A 21,858-nucleotide genomic window follows, 5' to 3' on the forward strand; every position below is an offset into this window, starting at 1 on the left:
TCCCTGAATGTGCTTTGAATTTCTGAACCTAATAGCTATACTTATAAATTAGCAAAACTAAATCAATGTATGGTTTAGAGTTGGGCTTGAACCAAAACTCTGATCCAAGCAGCCCCACATATACAGCGGCCAGTATCTGGATCCATATCAGTACTTTGGAAGTCGTTCCTGTCTGCATGTGGCCTGAATAAGATCTCTGGGTCCAAATTTTTCTCCTGACATTTCAGTGGCATTACACCAGGAACGATTTTGGCCCCTGGCATTTGTACAACCTTGAGTAATGGGATTTAAATGTTTTGTATCTTGTTTTATTCGTCTGATAACAAAACTAAACAGCACCCAATGGCTGTAAGAAGTGGGAAACAGAAACACAGTATAAGTAAAGAACACATTTGCTGTTTTTATTGGTGCCTTGTAGGGCAATAATACTGAAAAAAGGGGAATGCAAAAAAACCCAGCATGGTGGTAACCCACATCTTAAAGAGTACATCAACTCCTGGTTTTTTAATTTATTGTGGCATGAATGATAACATAAAACCAAAACATGAAAATATACAACTTATATTACACTATGTGTTATGAACAAAATATAAATCTATAACTCTATGTTATATTTACATAATTATTTCTTTTATTAAATTTCAAGTGAGATGGTAGGTTGCACATACTTTGTTTTAAGCTCCAGGCATTTGATTGTCTCTATTTTCTTTTCTATTTTTCTTTTCACTTGTAAAATCCAAAATGTTAGAAGGAGGAAGAAGAGCTTTAGAGCCAATGGAGCTATATAAATACTGTTTCAGCAAACCAGTGACAAAAAACACTGGGGAGTAGAGAAATCAGTCAGTAGAAAAAACAAACTTGACATGTTCTTCAATCTGGGAAACTGACAAGTTAAGATAAAGTTGAAGAAAATGTAAATATAAACCAAGCTAAACATCCATCCCATGCCCTGTGAGTTGAGGATACACTTGGATCCACATCTAATGAATTACATACATTTCCTTGCAAAATTGAAGATGGGATTCTATCAAGAAGTGGGCAGACAAAATATTTCATATTTGATAAACCATGCCCTTAAACATATGATATATTATGCAGTTGCGATTAATTTTAGCGGCTAAATTCTTGCTAAGTGAGGTCTATGTTGCCACTGTGTGTAATTATTTTTGATGTTACAAACGTAATGTCAGAGTCTTCTTCAGCGACAATAACAGCTCATCTCTTTGGATTAAAAAAGAAAAAGCTTTGAAAATGTGCTGTAAAAAGGTTAAAGACAATTTACTTTTTAAAAAAATGATTTAATTAAAGAAAGAGTCTACTGCAGAAACCAAATCTTTGAAATAATGTCTATGCAGAAAGAATTTCTTCCATATGCATTTGTAATAAGAGGATTTCGTTACAAAACTAATTAAATTCTATAATAGTAGCTAGTGTTCTTTTCTGGGGGCCTGATTAATATAGCGGAACGGTTAAATAAAGATGTTAAATGCACTTAAAAATCCTATTTTACTAATATAAGGCATGAATAAATTCAGAAAGAATTATGTGTTATTTCATTGAGCTTACCAGTCAGTCCCTCCATTTTTTTTTCTTTTGACCCTCTTTTCCCCACTGCTGGTATTACTCTCTGAGAAGTTTGAGACACACTGGAGTAAGAAGCTGCCCTGATTTCTGAGGAAATGAAATGTGTGACCAACACAAAAGTTCTAACAAGAAGATCATCATTATATAGATTCCCAGGAAAGGGGCGAGCTTGGCCCACATATATGCTAGGCTTTTTGTGCAATTTTAGGTTAATACTATCCTAATCTGTTCTAACCTGGTCGTTCTCGGAGCCATAAGGACACAAAACCCAGGAAAACAAAGAAACAAGACAAGAACTTCTTTTATATTTTTTTTAAAAAGGGCCTCTATTTCAAACATGGGTGTTTTAATACTATAGGACATATGGGCGCTCTGATCCAGCAAAATACTTAAGCACATGCTTTGTGGGGCTGTATCAGTTTCAACATCGAAATCCAGGGTCTTTAGCAAGCTACCCAGGTTTGAAAATTTGACCCAAGCCCTAGGTCCTAGCATAGTCTCTCAGGTATAGGTTGGGTTGCAATAAAGTCAGCATTTTTTTTTCTTTTTTTAGCATTCGTTCTGAGACTCAGTCAAAGACAACACAGAATGTAAAGCACAGCCCCATCTCCCACTCCTCCCCAAAAAGGAATTCTGTCACATCACTCATTATGAGGAATAGCGCTTAGTCCTCCAGCCCTTACAAGTGCTCCTAATTAACGCGACTAGGCCCATTGGCTTAAACAGGGCTACTCCCATGAGTGAGGCCTTGAGTATCAAGCTCATAGCTTTTTTGGGTGAAATGCTAGTCCAATCGAAGTCTAAGGCAAAACTCCCATTGACTTCAATGAGGCCAGAATTTCACCATGCCTGCCTTGGTGGCACCTACCTGGAGCTAAAACAAAGTATTCTCGTAGCCCGAAGTCACATAATTAAACCAGAGCATCTCTATAACATGGTGGAAATCAAGCAACCAGCAAATGTGAGGTGAATCCACAAGAGTCAGAAATAATTTGTTCACAAAGACAGGGAACAAATTAAAAAAAAAAGAAGCAAATATCTGTTTTCACATTGTACATAAGAATGATATAAAAACAATTGTCTATTTTTTTTCTTCTTATCCAAACAGAGTGCTTAAAAAAATTGGCTCTAGATGACTGGTGTAATTAAATAACTAAAATGAGTGATGAGAGAGCAGAAGTTAATTAAGATTGAAAACAACACTTCCATTAATTCACTCCATCATAATAAACATCAGAAGTTGACATGACTGGGGCCAAAATTAAAATGAAGAAATAAGAATGGGGGTGAGCATGGGAAGAAGTGAGTTTTTATATGTCTATATAAAAAAGCGGGGTTGGGCAGCAATTTTAAATATCTCAACAGCTTCATTTGCTGCACTGCCAAATCAGAACAGAATAAAATAAGGTAGAAAAAAGGGAAATAAATTATACATAATTTACTAATCTGGGAACAGCTGACCATTATTATTATTATTATTATTATTATAATTACCATTACAACACTAGCAAGAAGAGGCAGTTCAAATGAAAAAAAAATACAGTCATCAAATACAAACAAAACCAATAAAACCCTCTGACGTGGAGGATGTGATCAGCTACTCCAAGCGTAACCCCAGAGCAAGTCTTCTGAAAGCGAGAAAAAGTGAAAAGAATTTTTGATGCAGAGGTGGAAATCGAAAAGGGGAAATAAAGAAAAGGGAGGGAGAAAAAAAGATGGCATGGGGTGAAGCTATCACACATCCAAACCGCTCATTGGAGTATTGTCCTAACTCTTAAATGGCATTTGTTTGTTTGTCATTTGCTTTGCACAAGGTCTTGAGAAGGAGCTTTACACTTCAAGTGGTATGTCTTCAGGGCAAAGTAAGGCCATGATCCTGCAATTGGATCTGTGAGGACTGACAGGGTCAGGGCCCTGAATCTACTGGTGAGTATTGTGGGCTGGATCCTGCAAATGCGTGTAGTCCTTACTCACATGAGACGTTCCCGTGATGCTGATGATGAGCGTCTTCCTGTGAGTAAGGATCTGTAGGATGGTGCCCTATGTTCACAAACTGTGCCTCAATGGAAAGCTTTTTTCTGTAACATGAGACTGCACTTCCTAGGATAGAGCTGCTGTTGGAAATCATAGGTATCATTCTCGTGCTAGGGTTAGGTAATGCTGCTGCCTGCTATCTCACCACATGAAACTGGGTGCACTCTTCTTAGAGGAGGATCAGAGTCAGGCACCAAAGGATGCTTTGTGTCACTTTGAAACAAAGCAGAATTTTCAGTTAGGTTGCTGAAAATACCGTGGGCTAAATTCTGCCCAGGGTTATATGTGTGCAAAGCCACTGTCTCAAACGTGCATGCCCATGTGTAAACAGCACAGAATTTACAGGTGAGATGACTGAGGCAAGGAGGTCTAGAACAACATTACAAATATCGGTTAGAGCTTGAGGGAATTTATTTATTTTCCTGGTCTCCAACCCTTTTGGAACCTCAAAGACTCAGGATTTTGCTGCCCATAGTGGATGGGGGAATTGCTTCATTGTTATTTTTGTTCTTTCTCCTTGTACAGACATCCCACTGATGCCCGTGGGTGTTCCAAGTAGGTAGAGAGAGCAGAGTCTCAGCCAAGATCTGCCTTATGGATCAGAGATCAGCCCCAGATTCATCCATTTTGGCTCATTCTAGAGGTTAGTACTTCCAATTTGCCTACCCTGTTCTAACAACGGTCATTTTTTATGTTGCCATTTGAAGTATAAATTAAAAGCAAAGGCTCCTTACAGACCAAGTTGTTTGGAGGATGTGGGATTTCATCCTGAATATGATTTTTGCTCACAATGGTCCAATATTATTCTTATTAGTACCATAAACACACACACACAAAAATCCAAGATCATAAAATATTTTTCTCTAAATTTTCTTATGTCTCTCTCACTTTCACCTGAGAACGGCACCTACAGTTTCCTTTAAAAAAGAAAAGAAAAGAAAACAAAGTCTAATCTCACCAGCTGCTGGTATATCAGGTTCTTCGAGGGATTGTCTAAGACATAATAACACTGTCCTAACTTAAGACAGAACAAGAAACAAAAGCGACCAACCGGAAAAATAAAATTGAACTAGTTCAGCGCTTTAGTACAAATTTGGCACTTGCTCAAAGACTCGGTGTGGTGTGCAACTGATGAAGAGAAGTCCTCTCGAGAAAGGAAATTGCTTGTTGGGGTTTACAGAAACAGACTCCCCACTCCCTTCCCCACCATACACACACATGCGTGCCGCCAACCCTAAATATTCAAAGGAGAAGGGAAAAGGAGGAGGAGGAGGAGGCAGAGGGGTAAAAGGAATTGTCTTTTTTTTTTTTCCTGTCAGGTGCATTACCAAAAAAAAAAAAATTTACTTCTCTTTAAACTGTAGCACAAAACAACAAAACACATTCACAAGCCACTTGTTGGCACTGTGTACCTGAGTGAGAATTTCTAGAACATTGTAGAACAAACAGCCATAGAGTTTATTTGAAAAAAAAAATAATCAAAGGTCGACGGGTAAGACTTCAGTGCTCGGGTATAGCAGCTGAATTACTGGCATTATTTTACCCATAGCTTATTTCATTCTTTTGTTGTTGTTACCATCATTGTTTCCTTTCTTCTGGGCCTTTTTTTTTAAAATGCAGGCTGATGTCTATTAGTCAGCTGATGTCCCAACTAGTTAAGACTAACAGTTAAAGTAACAGTCAGTGTATGAGAAAGTTAATGTGCTTGGCCACTGGTAAGGATAAACCAGGTGGGGCTTTTTTTTTTTTCCTCCTTGAAGTCCTGTAAGGTCACGCAATATTTGGACCCTTATCAGTTGGCTTGTCCTGCAATGTGATTTTCACTGTCACTGCCGTAGTCCACATCAGGGTCGTCCTCTTCTTCGTCGTACTCATCGTAGATTTCTCCATTGATGTCACTGGCCTGCATCTCCTCTTTGATGTGCGGCTCCTCGCCTTTGATGCCATAAGTGCTCTGGATGACAGGCATCCCGGGCTCTGGGCTGCTGGACACACTTGAGTGCTCTGATGGCAGATGGGGGGAGGGCATTCCTGCCATGGCGATGGCTCCTGGGTAGACTACACCAGTGGTGGCGATAGGAATCTGTGCTTGTTGCCTGTCGTTGAAAAATAACAGGACATTTAAATACAAGCAGGAGCAAAGAGAGAGCTTAGCAGGATAGCCTATAAAGTCACAAGGACTATCATTATTGGGCTTGGTGGGCCACCCCTAATCTTCCAAGCTTTGACACTTGATCTTATGACTAATGTTAGGCCTGAACCAAATCACTGATTCAAGCACCACCAAACTTCAGAGATGTTTGATCTGTATCTGAACTCTGGAGCTTGCCTAAGGTGCAAGGTTCCTTACTGGGTGAATGAGATGTCTATGAGCTCACAGCCAATGACAAACATCCTGCCACCCATGGTCCAACGATTAAAAAAGACTTCCCCTCCCCCCACCCCCCCAAAATAAAAAAATTACGGAGTGCAACGAGGGCCAGAAACAAACAGCAAGGTTTTGCTGGCAGGAGACAGGTGGTGGTGGGAGTTCCTGAGGAAGTCTATTGGTAGCATGGGGAAAAGGAACAGGCTTCCATCTGAAAGCCTGACATAGGCTAGGAACATGGAGTTTATTTAGAAACCTGATGGCTTGTAGGGAGGGGCACAAGGCCTTCTGGGACCCGTGTGGGACTGTGGGTGATCCCCAGGACCTCCAATGTCCACAGGGAGGTGGGTGAGGAGAAGAGGGATCATTTAGTGATCGGGATGGACAACTCCCTGGAACAGTGAGAAATATTGGTGAAAAGTAGATCCTCTCAGGGATGGCAGATAAAACTAGAAAAAGCCAGACTTAGACATACATTGTTTTAAAATAAATAGAGCAACAGCAGTGTTTGATAAAAATCTTCTATAGGACATTTAAGCCTTGGAAACATGTACAAGGTAGTGAAAGCAGAATTATTTCAGGCCATCAAAATTCCTTTTCCATGTAGAACACTAGCTGTGTTGCACCAGAGTTTATTTCCCTGAGAAGCTCCAGGGTCCCAGCAAGCCTAGAGGTTTAAAATTCATGCTCCTTTTGTTTCCTTGCTGCATGAAGTAATTCCATTGCAGTAATACCCTTCAGTACATGCTGCATATTGTAATGTCATCAGTGGTGTGTCCATCTGTACTGAAAAGCCTAGCCACAGGAGACAGGGTGGAATCTCTTGAGATGAACATTTTTAATTAAGAGTGAAACCATCCCCTGTTCCTGAGCCTGACTGTTCACTGACTGCCCAGTAAGCTTTGCACAGCAATCCCGAAAGACTAAGCAGTCCCAAGCATCTGAACATTTATTTGGAATTATTTGCCACATTTTTAACGTACTTGCTTGTTGCTGTCCTAGGGAAGCCTGCTCACTTCCTTATTTCAAGAACAATATAGTTGCCTCAACTAAGGGCTTAGCCTGTAAATAGGGAGAACATATATTTTGCTTTTACTCTTAATTCAACAGAAAGACCTAGCATTTCTGCAACTAGAATTATTCAGTGTTTTTAAATGGCTTTTAATAATAGGAACACTTTGCACTCAGATGGTGCCTCTCATAGGCCAAACGTTTGTTGAGTTTCACAGTTCTTCTGTAATGTCACTTGCATTCCATAATTGAAGAATAATATCTGCCACTCCTATAGCTCTTTATAGCCACTGATGTGTTAAGGTTCGTGATGGCCCTATAAAGTAAGCTCTTTATAGCCACTGATGTGTTAAGGTTCGTGATGGCCCTATAAAGTAAGCATTTTTAGCCCCCTTTTAAAGATGAGGAGGCTGACAGAGATTAAGGGTCCGATTTTTCAAGAGAGCCAAGTCCCAACTATTGTGACACTTACGGACAGACTTTCAAAACTCTTGAAAACCTGGCCATTTATTTTGGTGCCTAAATCGTTTAAAAATCTGGCCCTAAATGACTTGCACCAGGTCCTGCAGTGAATCAGGGGCAAAGCCAGGAACAGAATCTGACTCCCAGGATCAAATACTGATTGAAGTCAATGGGAGTTTTACCACTGACTTCAGTGGAACCTAGATTTCAAACACAGCCCCCCTCCCCAGTCCCTGCTCTAAATTCTAGACAAACCATCTCCAGAATGTCTTGTTTTCAGATAGGGTTCAGATTCAGATTCATCTGGAAAGTTAAATAATAATACTAAAAACATTGCAAGATTAGTTTAAAAAAATTGTAAAGCCCTGCATGTCAGCGAGATAAGCAGTATTTGGGGGGCTCTCTTGCCACCTATTCTTTCTCAGAAAGACCCTCCCCCCTCTTTTTTCTAATCTCTTGATGCCGAATGTTGGCTGACTTCCCTATGTTTGTTTCAGTGCTTACTAGTCGGATCACTGAACCTGCCAGCACCACAGGGTTAAGCAGCTCAAATTTCTCTGTTGAGCTGCTTATTATAACAGTGTACACGGTAACTGTTCAAAACACTGTCTAAGGACAACTTACCAGTAACTGGGCCACTATTTTCCCCTTTACTGCTATTCATACCCATTAACTAGACCCGGTTCTGGTACAATAAAAAAAAACATTCCTTTTTCACCCCAAAAGGGAAACAGAGCCCAGATTCCAATATTTTTTAAGGCTAGTTGACTTTTTTTTTAAACAAAAACAATCTTTTTTTGTGTAGCTCTGTGTTTCCTGGACCACATGGGGAAATATCACAAGAACATCTGTCCTTGCAATACTTCTCACCTATCTGTAGCCAAAACCAAACAGTAGTTGCAGAAAGAACCTTCCAGGTGGGTTTCTATATCAAAAAGCAGAGAAGTAAGTCTGGACAAACATGCAAACCTTTGGATATTTTGCTGAACCAATCCTCTTGAGATTTGAACCCCCTCACTAGCTTTCAGCTTACCACCGAGCAAAAGTGTCTCTGGCACCGCTAATGCCCTTGGACTGAAGTAATCTCATCATCTGACCAATGTGAGCTGGCTGAGGATGTTTTATGCCTCTATCCTCACTGACCTTACTAGCAAGGCTCAACCTGCCATGGGCTGTGGTCTTCAGTAGCATTGCTGAGTAATCTTTTAGCCGACCTGTTGCCGAACCCCTTGAATGTGAGCTAGTGTTTCTGGCCTTGGGAGCTATAGGCACTATCAACAGATTAATTCATATAGATTCTGTAAAACCCCATAATGATTAATACTTAGCACATCTGTGGTGCATTTCATCCAAAGATGTGGTCAAAACGGGCAAGTATCATTATCTCTATATTACAGATGGGGAAACTGAAGCCCAGTTGGCCAAAATTAAATAGCAAAGCCATGAACAGATCTCCTGACTTCCAGGTCACAGCTATATGGACCACATGGCCTTTAAATATGAGCTTCATATTAGTTAGTGTGATGGGGTGTATCAGCCCTCTGCTGGAGGTCTTGCAGTCCTGCCACACCCCGCCTTTGGAAAAGGAACAGTGAATGTGGGTCCTCCAGGCCTGCCTAGAAATGCTGCAGAGCAGCAGCCAATCAGAGCACAGCAGGCTCAGATAAAAAGAGCTGCAGGGGCTGAGCAGGTCAGTGGCTGCCTGGGACCAGAAGGAGGACAGGAAGGTTGCAAAACTCCACAGGTAAAGAGGTCTGGGAAGGACTGTACTCAAGCAGGGAAAAGACAGAGAACCCTGAGATCAGGGTGAAGAGGAAGGGGTTACATGGGAATTGGCCCAGGGAATAGCAGCAGCACCAGAGTTAAAGGAAGCAGCACATGGCTGCTATTTGTAGGGTCCCTGGATTGGGACCCGGAGCAGTCAGCGGGCCTAGGTTCCCCCCACCAGCCACTGGAAAAGTGGCCTAAGCCCCATGGAGAGGATAAGACTCTGCATTAAAAGCTTAAGAAAGGGGCTGGGAATTTAAATAGGCCCCGTGATGGGCTGAAGACCCTGAAGTGGACAACCATATGTTAAACTTTATTGCCCCGGGAAGGGGACTGGAATTAAGGAGTAAGCTGGCTGGACAGCTGGGATACCACAGAACCACTGAGAACAAAGAGTCTCCAGGGAGAAAGCGCTGGGGGCACTGATCTATACCAGGCTAGGGACAGATTGAAAGCTAGCCCAGAAAGGCAGAGAATTGAGCCCCAAAGGCAGGGCTGCAGATATCAACCAGAGCAAGTGAAAGGCCCTTCTGGAGTTTTGTTACCCTGGAAGGGGTTTGTTTGTTCGTTCACATATTGACTGTGTGTGACCTGGCTGGAGGGCTGGGCCACAGAAAACCCACCTGACGAGGCTAACAGCTGTCGGGGCACCGGAAGCCAAGAGAGAGGGAGTGCAGGTTCACACCCAGCCGACAAGAGGTACTCCTCCGTCATAGTTAGCAACACATTATTTACCTCATAATAAAATCTGAAGTTTACAGCTCTGAAACAAGGACAATTTCTACTGAAATAAAAGAGATGACAGGCCCATACCCAACATTAAAATACTGCCTCATCTCTTGTCGCCTGTTGCGCATGATTGCCTTGTACTCGCCGATCCGCAATTTTTTGCCATCCACAAGACAGGTGCGCTTCGGCCTGGGCTTGTATTTATAGTCTGGGTATTTCTCCAGGTGTTGCTTGCTGAGTCGGGCCTGCTCCTCATAGTATGGCTGCTTCTCTAGGTTTGTCATAGCTTTCCAGCGAGATCCTGTCACAAGAAGAATGAGAAATGAGAACCCTGCCCCTTTCCCATTCAGAGAAGGACAAATAAGCAGGTCATTAAGAACAAGATCCCCCCGTTCCTATGGCTTTGGGCTGTGAAACAGTCAGCGCTTTCAGATGGGGGGGGGGTCACAGCTAGTTTTTATTTGGCCTGTAAACCTCCCAGGTATGCCCATGTGGTGCAGGTAGCTTTGTATGTGGCATTCTTTTATGGACACTGCTGCCACACTGTCTTTTAGATGAGACATAACCCCAACGTCCTGACCACAGTCATTATTAAACATCCCTGACACTTTGTAAAAGTAGGTTGCGAATCCCAATGGCCTGGGCAAAGTCCCATTCAGCTGTTTGGATTCTAGTCTGCCTGTGTTGCTCTGTGGTTTCATTTAAGCATGGTACTCGTCTCCACTTCCTGTTCTAATGTTCCTGTGTGCTGTGAACTAGCTGCTGCATTCCACCCTGGGCTGGATTAAAATATAGGGACGCTAGGGCCTTGATTCCTAACGTCAGGCTTACATCAAAGTCTAAGCTTTCATTGTTTGAAACAAGTATCTTTCTAGCTTTCACGGCTGTAACAAAAAGCTTGAAAACATGAACTGAGCATAGCCAATGTGCTGAATTCTGCCCGAGTCTTCAGAGAGCCTGAAACAATAGCTTTGAGAGATAGGAATTGTGTAGTGCATCCCAGTGAGGTGTTAACTCGAAAACCCTCTACAGTGGGAAGTTGTGCCAACTCCAGCCCAACAGAGGACTCTGTATGTAGCAGGAGGTGAAGAATGAAGTGGGCCTGGCTCACCTGTTACAGAAATACAAGTAGCTTTGAGAGGGCTCCCCTGCTTCTACCCCTGCCTCTCTGGGGCCAGAACAGACACCTGCTGCTACTCCTGGGGTGAGGTGGGATGCGGGAAAAGAAAGGGCCATGCCTTTGCCTTTCCTTATCTGGGAAGGAAGTCCCCTGCCATCACCACATCATTTGGGGTCAGGGTTATGGTGTGGGGCTGTGGCACAGGGACCCTCATATTGGGGTGTGACTAGGGCCCTACATTGCTCCCATTCCAGCCTGGTACAACTGCTTCTGAGGTAGAATTCCAGTGAAGAGAGGAGTAGTTCCCATATATTCCCATAAAGTACCAAGCTAGAGTCTGGTTCTTTGGGATGAAAGATCCTATTTAAGTGTAAAGGAGGAGCTCTCAACCTTTCCAGACGACTGTACCTCTTTCAGTAGTCTGATTTGTCTTGCGTTCCACTAAGTTACACCTGCTTAAAAACTACTTGCTTACAAAATCAGACACAAAAATACAACAGTATCACAGCACACTTATTAAAAAATGGGTTACTTTCTCATTTTCACCATATAATTATAAAATAAATCAATTGGAATATAAATATTTTACTTACCGTTCAGTGTATAGTACATAGAGCAGTATAAACAAGTCATTGTATGAAATTTTAGTTTGCACTGACTTCGCTAGTGCTTTTTATGTAGTCTGTTGTAAAACTAGGCAAATATCTAGATGAGTTGATGTATCCCCTTGAAGACCTCTACATACCCCCCGGGATACACATACCCCTGATTGAGAACCACTGGTACAAGGTATTATTAAAAAGAATCCAGAGGCGCAAAAGAGTTGTTCCCATGTGACAAATTAGCAGTTGGAGACAGAGCATTAATATACAATATTTTGATAACTACTGTTTAAATTAAAATATTCCCGCTGCATTGGGATGATCCTTAACTTTTGCTCTGTGCTGCTGTGTATATACTGGGTGAATAGTGGAAAAAATGAGTATTTTTATTTAAAAATGTCCCATGACATTTATAAAGTGAAAAATTAAAAACAAAACAAACAAGAAAACCCTAACAGATAATGCCTGAAAAAATGCAGCAAGATACCCTGAATAAAATATTCTTTGGGAATTATTCAATGAACTCTAGGATTGCTTCAGGACAAGATCCATTCCACGCAACATTATGGACCAAACTGTGAAATATATGACCCAGAAGGAAAAACTGGTTGGAAAATAGTCCATTTTCCTACTGGAAATAAGTCCGCATAATTTCTCAACATAACAGGTTTAGAATGTTATATTTGACTTACAGTACTTTCCTTCTTTGTTACTCATTCTCTACTTAGCTCATGCTATTACTCATAGTGTTCTTAGCTCACTCTGCTCCCAAAACTGTCTTTTCAATATAAAAAAAGCACAGTTCTCTCTTCCTTAAGAAGGAAACAGTCTGATTCCTTCAGGAAAGTTCCCTTGGGAAGACAGAGCCCACTGGCTGACATCAGTTTTCTCAGTGCTCTGCTTTGTTGAAGCTTCATTTCGAACTCCAGTATGGGTTTCTGTAATGAAAGACTAATAGGCTGGGTACAGAATACTGATCCTACGTCACATCTAGTGGTAACTGACCTAAGGGGAAATGTCTACTCTGAAGGGAGCAATGAAAAATCATCCCTTAGTACAATTAGTGTGGAGTCAATCATGTACCCTTTTACTGCAATATATAAAGGAGCATGGAAAGCAGCTTGGTGGTCTCCTGAAGAGAAGAGTCATTTCCTAGTGGTTATAGCCAGGAAAGTGTCATTCAATAGCTACCTCTTTCCCACTGACTGCCAGATCCTGACCAGGTTAGCTGACACAGTGATAAACAGCTGGGAACTGCCAGAACCTGATCCACCCATGCAGCTGACCCAAGGGAAGCCTGTGTGGGAATATAGATGGGGCCTGAAATTGTTGGTGTTACACATTTGAGAATTAGGGCCAGATCCTGCAAATAGAGTTCTAGGGTGCCAAGATGTGGATCCATTTTCAGGATCTATCCCTTCTTCAGTATACTGGCTTCTCTAAAGTCTGAAGAAGTCACAAACTAAGGCTAAGTGAATCTAGAACCCGCAGGCCATAAACACCATTTGAGCACCTACTGGTTTAAAAATAATAGTTTATGCTGACAAAGAGTTTTCATTTATAAATAATAAAGCTGAAAACCTAAAGGACTTTTTGCTTCAAGTATGTTAAATATCAGAGAAGAGAAGGCACCACAGGCTATTTCAGACTCTCTGATAAGTGATGTGAAAGCATGTGCATGTGAGTTTAGTGGTAAAGGTGCATATGGACAGAGAATTGAAGGGGTCAAAGATCAAAAAACGTTTGTTAGGAAGGATACGTACAAATCTCACCGATAGCTTGGCATTGCCACATGTAATTATTGGTGATCATCTGCACTTATATACGACTCCTAATGCTCTACATATGAAATACCTTATGGTTATATAGAAATTCTCCCCCCCCCCCATTAAGTATCTTGTATTTACAAAACCAATAAATACGTAAATATCGCAGCAGATACGTAATATATGCAGTATATATCACAAACTAAATAAATAGTCTGAATACCCCATAGTTACCACTGTTAGTTTTCGGAATAAATGGATCATAGAAAAACATAACAGAATAATGAACATAAGCCTTCATCCTGCAAAGACTTATGCACATGCTGAGCTGTATACACTGAATTCTCTGACAATGCAGGTTTGGAGATATAGTGGTGTGTATGTATTTAAATGAATATATCAAATAAAATCAGCCTTGTAAAATTCTGGTACAAATGTTATGTCAACACACCAAAGTTACTTAAACCATCTTTTACTGTGTTGACTGATGCCAGTAGCTCCAAGTCTCTGGTTGGATCTGGAAGGGCAGACCTTCGTGCATAAAGTTAAGCACATGCATAAATTTTTGTAGGCCTAGGGCCATAGGTACTGACATTTTCATCCATATCTCGATTTGTAATATTTATACATAAATGTCATTCATTATTTCCCCCCTTGCAAGCTGCAATCTCAATAGCACAAAAATCCTGGCAGCCTCACCTCTCTTCCTAGCAAATATTTAATAGCTGCCTCCTGCAGTGATATCTCCTATTACTGTGACTTTATTGTTTTTACAAAATATACTAAAGATCATTTACTAGAGTGTTTTGAAGTATCATAAATAATTAAAACTAAACTATGCTTGTCAAAATAAATAAAAAGCAGATTTTGTGATGAAGTATCCTTGATTTTCTGTTTATCGTTTTCATTTGCTTACTTACTAATATGCAAAATTTGGCACGCTGCCGCGGGTCTCAGTATGAAGTATTCATGTTCTAAAATGTGTCTGTCTAATATACATAGATAAAGAATGAGAACAGATCTTTACGCCCGTGTGAGACCTGACGAAGTCAACGGGAGTATATGCAGATTTAGGGGTCTGCCTGCACAGGTCACATAGCACGATCAAACTACTGTCATCAATCAACACAATAACGTTAGGTAAGTACATTTTTTGCTCGGACAGAATAGTTTCATGATAAGTTTTGCAAGACTGATTTTATTGTGTGTGTGTATATAAATACCCACACAACACGAGATATCATGAGACTCATGACAAAATTGCAAGAATTGTCAACACTCCAATCCTGCTTTGGGATCTGTGCAGGCACATTGCTGCACCCACATGGAGCCCTGATGACAGCAGTGGTCATCTGCAGAGGTGTAGCAGTCTGCATGCACAGATCACCATAGAGGCTCAGAGTCTACATCCATACAAACACATATATAGAGAGTAAAGGCAGAACTGGAAGTACCACATAGAGTTAAGATGCTGTTTTCAGTTGCTTATAACTCTGCAAAACTTTAAACATCCAGGCTGAAATTTTAGATGCTGGGTGTCTGCCTCAGGCTGATTTTTTGATTGATTGATAGACCTGTGGTTTTCAACCTTTTTTCACTTGCAGACCCTTAAAAATTTCAAATGAAGGTGCCGACGACCCCTTTGGAAACTTAGAAATAGTCTGCAGACACCAGGTTGAAAACCACTGATATACACACCTGCATTAGTGGACTGGAGATTTGGGAGGTAACTTCCTGTTTTACCTTTTATAAATCTCCGTATGTATATTGTAGATCTATTTCTAAAATTAATTTATATATATTTAAAAACATATCTAAGGAATAAATTATTAAAATTTAAGGGGATCCAGCAGACCAGTTATTTTTTAAACAGATTTCTTAACAATTTAATAAAAAACCTAATCTCCACAACTTCAAGTTGTAATGAACAGATGGATGCCAAACGTATGCACAGATGAATTTAGTGACAAATCCGTGTATCTAATTTTTATGCTTAAAACATAATACCATAGTGTCAAACATAATTCCTAGAGAATTCTAGTGCAGTGAAGTGCACTCCTCTCATTTCACTATAAAAATCACTCCGGCTCAGTGGCATCCCCATCTAAGCCGCTCTCAGTGACAGTGCTGCTCTGTGACCCCAATGTGTAGGCGCACTATTTAAAACATATACGTAGTTGTGGCTTTTCACAAAGAGACCCAAACACCTGGTTGATCTGTAGGTTTCTAGTTGCTCACCCTTCACCAGAGAGCTCCCTGCTGACTTCAAAAGACTGGCCTTTTGCAATTGAGGAAAGACCTTTGTAACGTTTCTGTCAAGAAAAAGGATATCAGGGCTTCCCTCTCTATTGCAGAGGAGGAAGGTTAAAAAAATTAAATGTGATGATGGAAAGGAAAAGAAACCACATCTCTTACTGCCTTCAAACATAGTTTCTTCCTCTATCTGGCAGCAAAACAGTATAGAGTTTGGAGTCAGCTATGTTGTCTGTCACCTCGACAAGATCTGTAATGAATTTGCACATTTTACTCCAACTACTGTATATCTAATCAGAAAAAGATGTCCCCATATCCCCCCTGATCTAGCGCCAAACAGTAAAAGGTGATTCCTTATGTTAACAATTTCAGCGGAATGGCTTATTAAAACCAGATTTTAGGGTATTATAAAATGCTTAGAAGCCCTTTAAAATGTCAACCAGAATCCCCAGAGACTGTGTAAAATGTCAGCCTAGCTGAAGTGCCTGTTTTAAGCGGAATGAATTAGCAGCCTGCTGTCGGAAGTTGTTATCCAAAACAATCAGTTAAGAGGGAAAACATCAAGCTCTCTTTGTACTTTCGATATGAAAAAGGCCATTCAGAATGATCTTTGTAGATTTTTGAAGCTGATTAAAAGGCAGGTTTAATCAGGCCTACTCTAAATTTATAGACAGACCAAAACTGTTACTGCCTCTGGACCCTAGTCTAATCACATCACACACCTGTAACTAGTCTAATTCCTTTTAACCAGTATACATTTATCTTACCACCAATTTAGCCTTCTTGTCCTGTTCCTCTAACTAATCTAATCAGCTTATGCCACCCTTTTAATCAAGGGATAAAGTTGTATCAGAACCAATATGTGCTGCCTCTCAAATCAATTTAATCTCATCTTTAATTCCACCCGGCTGCTACCCTATCATAATATCACTCCAACCAAGCTAACCTTATCTTCTAATACATCTGACCAATCTAACCTCAGCATAGTCACTAGCCGTATAACTAGTCAAGCCTTTTTAACATTGCCATTATATCCAATTAAATTTCTCATGCCATTCCAAAAACCAACCTGACCTTACTCGGGCAAATATTTTCATGCTCACACTTTTAGCGCCCCCCCCCTTGCCTTCTATATAAAATGTATAATAGTGCAATGCTGTATCAGTAGAAAAGTGTAACATCTTAGATTTACTCACTGATAATTTCTTTTAGAAACATATGAGGGTAATTCATTGGCCTCTGTGAGCTTGATCCACAACAGGACTTAGGCACCTAAATCCCAGAATCAAGCCCCACTTGAATTCACAAAACCCCTGCTCAGCTGTCACCAAACCTGTAGGAGCCTAAAATTGTTGAGTGATTTTTCCTGTATAAGTTGCCTAGGTGCCTGTGTTTCTGCCTCTGAGCATGCGTACTGCAGCCGTGACAGGCAACTGGATGCCTATGCCCCTGAGCGATTCACAAACCGGGGGAAGATAGGCATTCCTCTGCCTAACTCACTTGCAGGCCTGATTTGATAAGTGGCCTCAGACCTTGCTTGTCAGATTGAGCACCTATAGGCAAGCTTACATAAAATGGCAAGAGAAGGAGGACCTAGCTTATAGCCTAGTTTTTAGGTATTCACATGGGAGACGTCCAGTTCAAGTCTGCCCTCCACCTGAGAGGTAGAAAGGATTTGAGGTGGCGTTTGCTACCTCTGAGGTGAATGCCCTAACCACTGGGCTGTGGGGTATTCCAATGCGAGGCTCCCTCAGGTTCAGCTGTTGCACTGTGGATAAGTAATTTTAAAGACTCACTGGATCCTGGGTCTCCCACCTCCCAGGTAAGTACTTTAAGCACAAGGCGACAGAGTTAGTCTCCTGCTTGCTCATGTTTGTTCTCTCTCTCTAGCACAATGATTCTTTCGTTATGTAGCCACAATGGAACAGCATCAAGAGGAGAGATTGAGGAAACCCAACCTCAGGCTATCCCATAGCCTAGTGGTTAGAACATGCACCTAAAAGGTGTCAGATACTAGTTCAAATCCTTTCTCCACTTCAGGCAGAGCTGGGACTTGAACTGGGCATCTCCCACATTGCAGGTGAGTACCCTAGCCATTGGGCTAAAAGTTATGAGGAAGCTCATCTACCTCTGCCACCACCACAGTGGCTAAGAGAGGGGCTGCAGCCAAGAATCCCAAGCAGAGGGAGGCAACTCCCTGGAGCCTGGACTTAGGCACCTCTCTGAAAAAGGAGCAGGTTTTAGCCTCGGCTTCGCATCTGCCATTGGCTAGTTTATGCAAATAGCTGCCTAGCCTGCCGACTTCTGTGAATGTCATTCTAAGGCACCCAGCTGTCTCCATTCACTGAATAGAGAGCCTGGGTGCCTACTCAGGCTTTGAGGATCCCAGTGATTTTCTAGGCACCCAAAAGTTAGGCATGGCAACACTCAGCCTCCCCATGCCTATGTTCCTTTGTGAATCTAGCCCTATGAGCCAAATTCAGTCTTCAGTTATTCCCTTTCTACTCTTCAAAGTGTCCCAGGGGTCTAATGTAGGGGAGAATTTGCCCTAAGTGTTTAAGTAAGTATAGAAGGGTCGGAAGACTGGTGCATGGGATTTACTAGCTGATATCCGTGGCAAATATGTATTGTGTGGGATACAGAGAGTGGATAGGGATATACACATACGTTCTGATGTTTCTTCTCTGATTAAGTGAATCTTCTCAGAATATCCTTGGTGTATGGATCACGCATTAGAGAGATGGGTAATATGACCGAAATATCATACTACCTACCAGTTTTTTTAAAAAGAGACATATTTTAGGATACAGGATCTTTCATCTTTAGATCATTTATTTGAACACAGCACACTAGGTTATGAATCAGATACTATGGTGGGCAGCCTCATAAAAAAAAATAGATAAATAAGAGTCAGTAAACAAAAGCTGACATCAAAAAATTTAACAAAAAGTCATCTCATGATTATTCAGTGGCTCGTGGGAATGAGCTGGTGTTCTGTCTAGTTCCCGGAAGGCCAGTGTCTTCACACCAAAAACACCACCACGACTGCCAAGCTGAATGGGCTCTCCAGTTCATGGCTGATGCATACTGTCAGGCAGCATGGTGAACCTTGTATTGCTGTTGTCCTTGCCATAACTACAATGTGGGTACGCAGAGGGTCTAGGAACTATCAGTCAGGCCCTAAAATCTCTTTAAAATATTCAGTCAAAACCAAGGAGTTGTGCTACAGAAAATACAGTGCTCTGTTAATTGCCTTACCCAGTATCTTGCTAATGTTGGAGTTGTGCATGTCAGGGAAGGCTTGAAGGATCTTCCTTCGCTCATCTTTAGCCCACACCATGAAGGCATTCATTGGACGCTTGATATGAGGTTCATTACTTCCACGCCCTCTGGATTCCCGATAAATTCTAGATTCTGAGACACCTGCACTTCCTAAAAAGAGGGGAAAAAAATCATACCCAATTTGTGCTTTGCGTAACCTTCATCACATAGGGCACATTCAATAAACATATGTTTAAACTGCATTCACCATGCTTTTTCTTCTCCTTGGCTCATTCAGGTGTATCATATTCTTTTTTCTTGTGTCTAGTTTATAATTATATTGGTAAAGTACAGTAGGATATGGTATAAATCTGATCTGATGAAGAGCCACATTCATTTTTGCAGTCAAAAAATGTAAAGCTCTTTTAACGTTCTTTTACTGCTTAATAACCTAAAAAACAACTTTTATGAATGCAGGTTTATTTGTTTTTTCTCTCATTTACAATATGTTGAATGTATTGCATTACTTGTTTCCAACCTCCTTTGTGATGAGAAGGGTGTTAATATATGGCAACATCAGGTGGGCCTTTTTTAAGCAAGTCTCTAACTAGCAAATGAACACTTGCACAGCTGCCTCTGCTTGTGCTTACATCTCCACAATAAAAAAGCAATAGCAGAGATAGAAAACAGCATTAAGCTTGCTTCATCAAATCCAAACAAGCTCCCACAGACCTAGCGTATGCATCATCTATAGATGATCAGCTCTGTAATCTGTGTGATCTCAGTTATCCAACATCTAATTATTTCCTTTTCTTTATTTTGACAATCATAAATGTGTTCTTGGTCCAGCCTTGACAAATGGAATGCATGACACAGAACGATAAAATTGCCCATGGACCTAAAACACCACAGTATGAATAATTTCTCCTGCCTTGGTTAGTGGCCACTCCCCGCTTTATCCCAGCCCTTCACTTCCATCCCCCAAAACGGAGTTTGTGTTCTTCTGCACATACATAACTAGAAATAAGGATAAGCAATTCCTACTGACCGTCAGAATCCCCGCTCATGTTGAAATCCATCATAGCATGGCTAAACTTCCCGTCTTCATTCTGTTTTACTGCCAGCTGTTGAGTCAGGCTATCCAGTGTTGTTTTGTCCTGTATGGAGAAGATGACTGGACTTGGATCAGGAAATCCAATTGCAAAGTTCATAGGTAATTTAGAAGAATTGGGAGGGAAGGGGAATAATAAACCTGAGAAGTTTATTGGGCAAAGTCTTTAAAAACACACACACATATATTTTTTTCTGGGATGGATATGATTTAAGAGTCTACTATTCCATTTTAAAATTTGGCTGATTAGGGATAGTGATGAGTAAACCTTGTAAGGCTGTAAAATTTGGTTCAGTTAAGCACCCAAAACTTTGGATGCACGGTGCATATTTGACCTTGCTACACCCCTGAGTCGTCAAAACTGGTTTGGAAATCGAGAAGGTGCAGGCTTTCTTGCAGTATATCTGAAGCTCCATTTTTCCTCCCAGCCTAAATTCAAAATGCAGAGACATACAACATTTCTCTTAATTGTTTTTATTAGTATTTTTGGAAGCAATCTATGGAAGCAAATACTAAACTTTTTCATGTCCCAGGAAAGGTTCAGTTTCGACTCAATCTGAGTTTTGGGCAGTGGTTGGTGTTCTCATCTAGAATGCTCTGCCCCATCCCTGTCACAACTATCTATGACATGGAAGAAACGGGATCCCTGGATTGCAGCAAGACAGTATATGCTGCCAATTAAAAAAATCGATCAGGCTACAATATCTAAAGATCCTGCCAGCACTATATCCCAAGGCAGATAATTCCAACATCCTATTCAATACATCCCTTCCTCTTTTTGAATTGCTTAAATCTACCAATGCAAAGGAGTTCCATTTTCCATCTATCTGTTGTTTGTACTAAGGTATGTTCTGCATAAATATGCTATTTTTCTGGCATTAATTTGTGTAAGAATAAATCTTTCTGGAAAACAATACCATATTTTCAAAATGTAGACAGTTTTCCATTTGCAAAGCTAACAAAATGTTATGGTGTCAAATTATAAGTGACTCTGGTTGAAAAAATCCTTTTGAGCTTTTTCCTGAAGGAAAATTTACCACTCTGTTTGATATATGTTCCTTTCTTGATGACTGTCAGATTTCAACAAAACTAAAAAACAACATCAGATCACCTGGCAATCTGGGACCCTAGAATGATTATATGTAGCCTGATAATTCGTCATATTGTAGAAGAAAGCAGGAAAGAAAAAAAAAAACAAATGGAGAGGTGATCCATACATTTGATCTGGGGTTCAACCAAAGATTTAAACTAATGTAGCTTGTATTTGACAAGGCTTTTCTTAAAATTTAGAGATGAACCTTAGACCACACTTCTGCTTTGAACACCCCAAAGTTTTCTGTAATATTGTGTTAACTCCCTATCCCACCCCAGTGTCTTCTATCTTGGCCTACCTCTGCACTTCTGGGTTCTGGCTGCACCTGGATGCATTACTGCCAAAACAATGCAAGACAAACTGTTCTTGTGGTATTTTCAATCCAACTAGAAACAGCAGGGCCAGCCTAGCACAAGCGAGAAAGTGTTTGTGACATTTCCAGCCACATCAGATTCAGTTAGTTTGGAGAAGCTTCAAATAATCACCCAAGCTTTTCAGGTGTATAACTGAACCAAACTACTTACACTACTTAAGTTAGCCCATCACTCATTTCCAACACAATGTGAGAGTATTCAGAAAGAAAATCAGTAATAAGTTTACTTTGTTTCCCCCTGCAATGGATCTCATATCTATAATGCAAGTCAATGGTTTTCTCAAGAAACAATTTACCCTCAACTTCCTGAGACCATAATGATAT

At 40.8% G+C, this 21,858-nt stretch overlaps 1 protein-coding gene across 16 annotated transcripts in view; it reads right to left on the minus strand.

Moving 5' to 3' along the window:
- Positions 1-376: 376 nt before the first annotated feature.
- The window catches only part of SOX5 (SRY-box transcription factor 5), an 838,708-nt gene continuing 817,226 nt past the window's right edge, over positions 377-21,858 (minus strand). For all 16 annotated transcript variants that reach the window (XM_048826912.2, XM_075121858.1, XM_075121862.1 and 13 more), the window contains 4 exons: positions 20,006-20,114; positions 18,955-19,128; positions 10,040-10,256; positions 377-5,714 (listed from right to left, as the gene is read on the minus strand). In XM_048826912.2, the coding sequence (XP_048682869.1) occupies positions 5,411-5,714; positions 10,040-10,256; positions 18,955-19,128; positions 20,006-20,114 (804 nt within the window). In that variant the 3' untranslated portion in view covers positions 377-5,410. The remainder of the gene's footprint in view (positions 5,715-10,039; positions 10,257-18,954; positions 19,129-20,005; positions 20,115-21,858) is intronic.

This window comes from Caretta caretta, chromosome 1 (genome assembly GCF_965140235.1).
Source record: "Caretta caretta isolate rCarCar2 chromosome 1, rCarCar1.hap1, whole genome shotgun sequence".
In the NCBI taxonomy this organism is placed as follows: Eukaryota; Metazoa; Chordata; order Testudines; family Cheloniidae; genus Caretta; species Caretta caretta.